Here is an 8856-nt window from a genome sequence, read left to right as displayed (position 1 = left end):
CTCTTAAGATAAACTGCCAAGGCCTCTACACAAGCATCAAGAAGTTCTTTTTGGGGGCTGGGAAGGTGGCTCAGTGGTAGAGCGCTTGCCTTGCATGCCTAAGGTCCTGGGTTCGATTCCTCAGCACCACATAAGCAAAAAGAAAAAAGCTGGAAGTGGCGCTGTGGCTCAAGTGTTAGAGCACTAGCCTTGAGCTGAAGAGCTGAGGGACAGCGCCCAGGCCCAGAGTTCAGGCCCCTCGACTGGACCCACCCCCCCCCCAAAAAAAAGAATTTCTTTTTTAACTCTGGACATATTCTCACTGTTGTCATAAACAACAGCACATCTGCCCATATAGTTTCTTTTACTTCCAAATATTACTGCTAATTTTCCCCCATTGAGATTTCAGTATCAATTTTCCCTACACCTTTTGACAAATCTGTCAAATCTCTATGAACATTAAGCTTATCAGCGGCTGGAAGCCAGTCAGAAGAAAAGCAGAGAGGAATGTGCTGCAAAGAAGGAATTTACATACACTGGATACCCACTATTATTCACTGCAAATGGTCATTTATGATTTTATTTTGAAAAAAATGACCCAAAATAGCTCATAAATGGATGATCATCACACCTTGAATTTCTGTCCTATTTTCAAAACTTTGGTGTTGGTAGATGAAATTAATAGCTTCCAATAAGGCTATTACTACAATGTTTCCCATTTAACTTGTTGCTCAACGAAGAAAACTGTGATCTGGACAAGTTGGGTAATAACTGAAATAAATACCTGCTCACATCCAAAGCTGAACGCTCAGAAATAATGATTCTAGCACCTCTGTAATGTTTCTGGTAAGGAAATGTTGCAAAGACACTACTAATTTCTTGTATGGAGGTGAATAAATTAAATAGGGGACATGAGTGGGAGAGGAACAGTGTGAACTTAGCCAGAGCTTGGAAGTCCTGGGGAATAGTTGGGGGAAAGAGAAGCAAACACACATAGAAGTTCCACTGATGAAATCTGGCAAAATAACAGCAAACCAAAGTTTCATACAAATTCTAAACATCAAGTAGGCACACAAAGGCCCTCAACTTTCAGAAAAACCACTGACAAGCCCATTGCATAGTAGTCAGGATGCCTCAAAGCTGTGTCTACATGCCAAAAATCCTGATCAATGCAATAAATGCCATCAGTTATATCATGCAATTGGTCTTCAGTGCCCCCAAACGGAGAGGAGTTCTCTTTGTTCAACCAATCGCATTGGCGTGTGGACAAAACTGGATTAAGGCTGAGCAAAGGGTGGATCTAGGTGTTCAGGAATTTGAGTATTTGAAAATGGTTTTGGATCTTTGGGTGTTTCTTGAATGATATAATGTAAAAGCTAGTTTGTAAACTCCAGAGAACAAAAAAAGACTTTCTAATCAACCCAAAAGAACTTTTCTCTAATAGAAAAAAGTAGTCAACTACACCTAACCACTGTAAGTGAATGACCTGTTTTCTGAATTTTTTGTTAATAATGGACATTGTAATAATGTATGGGAGCATAGGTGTCACCCATTCCGTGTCTTTGCTGAGAATTCTTAATTCAAGTCTTTGGAAAACATAAAGCCAACTTACTTGAATTAAATAAGAGAATGCTTGTTCCTTAAAATCAGTCTCTCGGTAGGAGCTCTCCCTAGAGTAGGAACATTAACCCTCTCTCCCTTGGGGCTCAGCTCTGCTCAAGAGGCAGGGCTTACTTAAAGATTCAGGACAGTTGACTGGGAGTCCTCCTACTTCCCCCACGCTGACTGTCTAGCCAGTAATCAACTTTACATCAACTGTGGTTTTTCTTTTTCTAATTGTCCTAAAGTCTGTAATGGGTGCTGGAGACTTCCCAAATAACCCAAAATGGATTTCTATTTGGGAATGATGGCAACAAGTCAAGTTTTAAGGTTGAGAACATGTAAAGTATTATAGGAAAACATGCTTTGGATTCTCAGGTCACAGTAAGTAGAAATCCACAATTGGAGCTCTCAAAAGACCAGCTGCTGCAGTGGGAGATTCTGTCCACTAATCCCCAGATCCATCCTGGGAACTTTTATTGAAGACTTCATCCTGTGAAGCCTGATGATCGATCCCTTCATAAAATGAGCCACCGTTGTGCAGGAAAGTCCCCACTGCCCGTCCCTGTCGGGCATGACCCACGGCATCGCTGAACACTTTGTTTATCTGCTCCTCTGAAGGCATCCACCAATCAGGGTTGGAGGTACAGTGCATCCTAATGAATTCTGTGGGGATACACACAACAGTAGGAGAGAGAGAGAGAATACAGCTAGTTTTGGCAGAAAATGACAGGACAGGCTGCTTAACTTAAATGGATGCTCTATCAGAGAAGTTGCATGGGAGAGCCAATGCAATGCTATGATGATGTCACATGCCACACCCAGTTTATTACACCCAACTTTCTCAACATGTAGCTGTTGAAAAGAAAGGTCAACTCTGATTAGGAAGACATGGTATGTACCATGCCTAGTGTATTAGCACATTCCCAAACCTACATTGTTACATGCTTGAATTTCAAGAAAGTTATCCCTAGAAGCACAACAAATATCGTCAGCAATTGTTTTTGTTTTTTTTTTGTCAGTCATGGGACTTGAACTCTGGGCCTGAACATTGTCCCTCAGCTCTTCAGCTCAAGGTGAGTGCTCTACCACTTGAGCCACAGTGCCACTTCTGGTTTTCTGGTGGTTTATTGGAGTTGAGTCTCTTGGAGTTTCCTGCCTGGACTGGCTTTGAACCACGATCCTCAGATCTCAGCCTCCTGAGTAGCTAGGATTACAGGTGTGAACCACCGGCACCCAGCGTTCATCAGCAATTTTAAAGTAGCTGTTAGTTTGAAGATAGAATACAATAAAATCATAGGGTCTCAATGTATGAGGTAACTTTATCATATTTCAGAAAAGCTTTCCTTACTCTTAGAATGCTGCATGATGATGGGCTACACTCCCTCCTCTGCTGTAACATCGGCATAGGAACTGGCATGGTACTTTTTCAATGCCATGTCATCTAAGTATTTAATTTTACCAGAAGGCAGTTGCATGCCTAGAAGAGGCAACTGTTCAGCCAGCACCAACAAACAGCCCCCATTTCTTGCCTGTGTGTTTTTTACCTAAGGGCTGGGTAGGACTCCATAGGAAAGGTATGTTGGAGACTATAGGCACTGGCTAGGCAGCCTAGATGGCACCTCATAGTGAGACAGTGCATCAATCCAGAGGTCCAGCAGCACTGGACCTCTGTGATGTGTTTTAATCTCTGTTTCCCTAACTTGCTTTTAAAATATAAAATATGAATAAAGTTTCTGCAGAGGGATTCAGCTGTGACACCTGTTTCCACTTGACTCCTTGAGCGATACATAGGTAGAACCTGGTAGAACCCTTAACCTCAATACTGCCTCTGGTTTGTAACTCTGCCATCTTTCATAATGCTGGAATGAGGGAAACTGAGAAGAGTCTGATAAGATACACTCTGGAATTTCTAAAACCAAGAAGATGCTCTGGAGCCCTGATACCAATGTTAATATTTTGAGTTCAGGTGGCTTTCTCAGGCACCAGCCAGCTCTTTCAAAATCAGAGGGCAGGGCTGGGAAGGTGGCTCAGTGGTAGAGTGTTTGCCTTGCATGCCTGAGGCCCTGGGTTCGATTCCTCAGCACCACATAAGCAAAAAGAAAAAAGCCAGAAGTGGCGCTGTGGCTCAAGTGGTAGAGCGCTAGCCTTAAGCTGAAGAACTGAGGGACAGAGCCCAGGCCCAGAGTTCAGGCCCCACAACCGGACCCAAAATCAGAGGGCACCATAACCAGAAGCATGCATCCTTTCCCATCCCTGCTCAAAGAGAATCTCTGGGGTGGACTAGGCAATCTCAGCCACACTCTTAGGCTCCAAAGACTTCAGAATGCTCCGTCTAAGGTTAAAGCTGCATCCCAACAGCTAAAGTCTTATCAGTGACACTTACAAAAATAAAAACCCCTATAACTACTAGGAAAATTTTGATTAAACCAACAATGTCTTTAAGGTTGATAAAATTACTATTAAACTGCCTATACAAGTTAACATCTGGGCTTTCTGAGAGGCCTATTTCAGTGTGAGTGTGTGTGTGGTCTGTCTGTCTATCTTTGTCTGGGGCTTGAACTCAGGGCCTGGGTGCTGCTGTCCCTTAGCTTTTTGCTAGGTTAGTGCTCTAACACTTGGGCCACAGCTGTTTTGGTGGTAAACTGGGAATCAACAATTTCATAGATTTTTCTGCCCAGGCTAGCTCTGAATCTGGATCCTCAGATCTTGGCCTCCTGAGTAGCTAGAATTACAGTCACGAGCTATTATTACCCAGCGCTAAGAAATACTTTTAACACAGGAACTCTTTAATCAAAATAGGAAAAGTGTAACTTCAGGCTCTAAGGAAAACCAAATTCCACACAAATTTAAGGAGTTGGACCAAGTATTCTTGAGGAAGAAAGCTAGATAGAGCGCCCAGGCTAGAATGGAAGCTGATCATTTTTACCATTTTTCTAAAAGAAAAAAAAATTCCCCCTGTTCCAGTTGTGCTGAAAGTGACCTTCTTTGGTAGCAAAGAAAATCTGAATTCAAAGCGTGAAAATGACGTGCTATGCAATGCTTATGTACCGTAAGTGAGAACAACAAGACTAAAGCAAACGAAGATTGTTTTGAGCTTCTCAATACCAAGTAGATGGGGCACATGAAAAGCCTATAAGATCTCAGTGGCAAGAAATCAAAATACAGTAAGGCTAATAAACACTTGTACTGGGAGCCACAGCCAATGCGGTGAAATGGGATCACGGATGGTGGACACTGAGCGGAAGGATGCAGTACCTCGGAGGCATGTGACTTTAACTGGATCCAGAGGGCGTCTTTCAGGACCTGTCTCTCCTGACTGCACTGACCTTTTCCTTTTCCCAAGGCCGCATGAGTACTTAAGCTCATCGGTTGTGAAAACAAATCTGATGAGGTATCGCAGGAGCCGTCTCCCATCTTTCTTTGAAGAATTTACAGCCTCATCCCACTGTTTGCTCGTTATGTAGACAGGATAGTTGTTCAACAGCTGCTTGCTTCCCTGGAAAAGCAAAATATTTTCTCATTACCTACTGAGCCAGCCAGCCAGAAGCCAAAGTGATCTCCATTTCAAAGGCAAACATGCTTTTTAACCAAGTGGCTGTGCTGACAATGAACCAAGTACTGAAGAGCACAAGTAATTGCTCACACTCAAAAACGGGCACTTTTCAAATTACATTTGCATTTTCTATAACAAGAGCCAATGAGGTATAATGAACACCTTTGAAAGAGGAGCTATTTATAACTTGCATTTTAACAGGTAGGTTAAAATGTGTCAAGATCCAATGACAGAGAACACTATTTAAATATAACCTGTAACTTTCCTTTTCAATCTATTAAAATATGCAAAAATGACTTTGAAGAGTGCGATCAAACAGGTCCCTTCATCCTTTGGCTGGCAGTTAAGTACTTCTAGAAATGATGCTGTTGGTGGTCTATTTTAATAAGATATTACTGTGTTGAATGTGCCTAATATCTGATAGTCATTGCATTACAGTAGATGCAACATTAAAGAGTGAATTTTTAGAAAGAAGAAAACTGAAAACTTAGAAAATACAATAATGCAAAACATTTTCTCAAATTATAGCTTCTGCAAATGCTACCATGTCAACTCATTTTTTTTTTTTTTTACTTTTCACCTTCATAATTTATATCTGCTATAAAATTCCCCGGCTAAATAGCTGCAGAGGGACTAATTACAAGAATTTCTGTAACATTTATAGGCCATGTTGAGTCAATTGCACCTACATGACCATTACTTTAGTTCTGGCTGTCCATAAAATTCTACAATGCAGGACAAATTAATTAACCCGTGATCTCAGTTTTAATGTACTCCTTCCCCAGTAATTAAGGTGTACAAAATAAAAAAAAAAAAGAAAACTCATTCAACAGTTTTATAACTGTAAATTTACTATAGGTTATAAATTGGGCACTGTTTGGGTCTGACAGGGTTTTATTTTTTAAAGCGTTCTGCTTATTTAAGCATCAATAAGGGTAAGCAGTACAGGAGCAACAGCAAAGAGGTGGCGCCAGATTTGGTTAGGAACCATCAAGTGAATTGCACACATTTTCCTGAAACCAATAAGGACTTACATTTTCCTTTCGTAGGGTAGGCAATTAAGGTTGTAGTTTGTGCTTTGAAAGGTGGGGTTCAAAGTCAACACTGGTTTCATGTTTTTTTGAGATGCACTTGAGCAAGTTACTTGAGCTTGTTGGACCACACTTTCCACCTTATAAAACAGAAGACCTACATCGAATGGGCGTATTTGGTGCCAGGTGCTGGTGGCTCAGGCCTGTAATCCTAGCTACTCAGGAGGCTGAGATCTGAGGATCACTGTTCAAAGCCAGCCCTGGGAGGAAAGTCCCTAAGACTCTTTTCTCCAAGTAACAGAAAACAGAAAGTAGAACTGTGGCTGAAAGTGGTAGAGCACTAGCCTTGAGCAAAAGACCTTAGGGATAGTGCTCAGGCCCCCACAACACACACACACACACACACTCACTATATATATATGTATATATATATATATATAAAATAAGTGAATGGAGTATTTAGGTGTACAAATGAATCCTTAGCTCTGTGGGCAATAGGAGACCGTTTGAATGGGGAGCAGTGAGCAGAAGTTCATAGGCTCTTTCAGTCCAGACTCCAGGAATCAGGGTGAGGCATGAGTTGGTCTAAGCAGTGTTGAAAGAAAATGAGGGGGGCTGGGAACGTGGCTCAGTGGTAGAGCACTTGCCTTGCATGCATGAGGCCCTGGGTTTGATTCCTCAGCATCACATAAGCAAAAAAGAAAAAATCCAGAAGTGGCTATGGCTTAAGTAGTAGAACTCTAGCCTTGAGCTGAAGAGCTGAGGGACAGCGCCCAGGCTCAGGGTTCAGGCCCCATGACTGGACCCCCCCCCAAAAAAAAAGAAGAAGAAAATGAGAAATGCAGAAATGAGGAGGGTAGGCAGACAGTTCAGAGAACCAGGGTATGGGAGACAAACAGGTGATCCTAAGTGAGGTGGCAGTGGTTGGAACAAAGATAAGGCTGAGGGCATGAGCGAAAAGAGGAGGGGCAGTACTGTTTCCCTAAAAGGGAAGAACTTATTAGGTTCTGAGCAGTTTACCCCCAGCCCTTAGGGCAGCCAGGTGTGGTCTGGGGAAGGTAGGGAAGGTGGAATCGAAGGTTGGTTGGCTTGTAACCACTAACTGCATCAAAGCACTTCTGTGAAAGAACTTTAGTAATAGATGTCACCCATTTATTAAGTGGCTGATAACCAGTCTGAAGTGCTCATCCCAAGCACTTTGCACACAGGGTCCTTTCTCTTTGCAGGAAGCAGCGTTCAGACAATTACAAAGCTGGACTCAGGGTTCACTCTGGGGCAGTGACTACCTTTCTCTTAACTTCAGTTCCAGCCTGTCAAAATAGGGATAATGATGGCAGCTTGCTAATTGTGGTAAAGTGTCCACAGATCTCCCAACAAAGAGCTGTTGAGAATTGGTTTTAAGCAATACTCTGCTCCCAGGGTATAGAATAGCACCTGCCTTAAAGTAGTGCACTTGTTACCTGACTAGCTCAGTGCAATGCTGGCTGTACCAGCAAACACAGCAGTGGAGGTTACAGCTAAGCACTTTTGGTTTTTCATCATTGTGAGGTGGACATTCAAGCCTTTGATGAATATAAATTTGCAAACTTAAGAAACTTTGAGACCAATAGAGACAGGGACCATTAAGAAGGGACCCCATCCATCCTTAATTAAGCCCCTCTTTTAACTAATGGTCCCTTATATACTGTTGGCCTTAGGAAAAGAGACTATACAAGGTGCTTTAAAAATTATTAGCACAATATATATTTTTTTCTTTTTTTCATTGGTTGTGCAGACTGAACTCTGGGCCTGGGCTCTGTCCCTGAGCTTTTCAGCTCAAGGCTAGCATACTACCACTTGAGCCACAGCGCCATTCTAGCTTTTTTCTGCTTATGTGGTGCTGAGGAATTGAACCCAGGGCCTCATGCATGCGAGGCAAGCATTCTACCACTGAGCCAACCTCCTAGCCCCATCTATATAATTTTAAAACTCCTCTCCAGTATGTGAGTTCACTTGCAAAGTAGCTTATTTCTCTACCAAAGAAGGTGTATCTTTTCCCAAGATCTCACACCTTAGGGACAGAGCTGGGGAACTCTGTTCTCCTTACCCCTAATGCTATTCCCCTAAGAGAATTCTATTTTAAGATGGGAGGTACTTTAACAATCCAAGAGCTAATGATCCAAAACAGGGGTTATGTCAAATTCTTAGCAAAATCTACCCTCAGAAGAGCTCAGCATTTATCCAAACACAGAAGCTCCACATAAAATATGCATCTCATAAAATATAAAAACACCAATTGGAGGCGATTTTCACCAGAAAACAGAAAAGAAATAGAACAACTAATTTACAGTCCCAAATACAACTCAGAATGCCCTGTGGGTTATGAATGAGAGTTATAATCCTAGTTTTAGCATATTAATTAATAGAAATAAAATGTGATAAATAATAAAAAGGAGAAAAAGCTCATGTACCTAAAATGATAAATAGTATATTTGCTGGGATGGCTCAGGCCTGGAATCTAGCTATTCAGGAGGCTGAGATCTGAGGATCAGAGTTCAAAGCCAGCCCAAGCAAGAAAGTCCCTGAGACTCCAATTAACTACCAGAAAACCTGAAGTGGAGCTGTGGCTCAACAGGGTAGAGCACTAGCCTTGAGAAAAAGACCTCAGAAAGAGTGCCCAGGCCCCTAAGTTCAAGGCCAAGACCAGCCCCC

The 8856-nt window shown here is 42.1% G+C and overlaps 1 protein-coding gene across 1 annotated transcript in view; it reads right to left on the bottom strand.

Annotated features, from left to right (window-relative positions):
• Positions 1–275: 275 nt before the first annotated feature.
• Positions 276–8856, bottom strand: part of Bend4 (BEN domain containing 4) — a 29741-nt gene continuing 21160 nt past the window's right edge. The window contains exons 4-5 of the mRNA XM_070013184.1: positions 4837–5077; positions 276–2244 (exon numbers count right to left, since the gene is read on the bottom strand). Of these exons, the coding sequence (XP_069869285.1) occupies positions 2027–2244; positions 4837–5077 (459 nt within the window). The 3' untranslated portion in view covers positions 276–2026. The remainder of the gene's footprint in view (positions 2245–4836; positions 5078–8856) is intronic.

Source organism: Dipodomys merriami, unplaced genomic scaffold, assembly GCF_024711535.1.
Source record: "Dipodomys merriami isolate MVZ:Mamm:240054 unplaced genomic scaffold, mDipMer1.0.p SCAF_9, whole genome shotgun sequence".
Classification (NCBI taxonomy): domain Eukaryota; kingdom Metazoa; phylum Chordata; class Mammalia; order Rodentia; family Heteromyidae; genus Dipodomys; species Dipodomys merriami.
The sequence above is the reverse complement of the archived record's forward strand: the minus strand, read 5'-3'. Positions and strand labels throughout refer to the sequence as shown.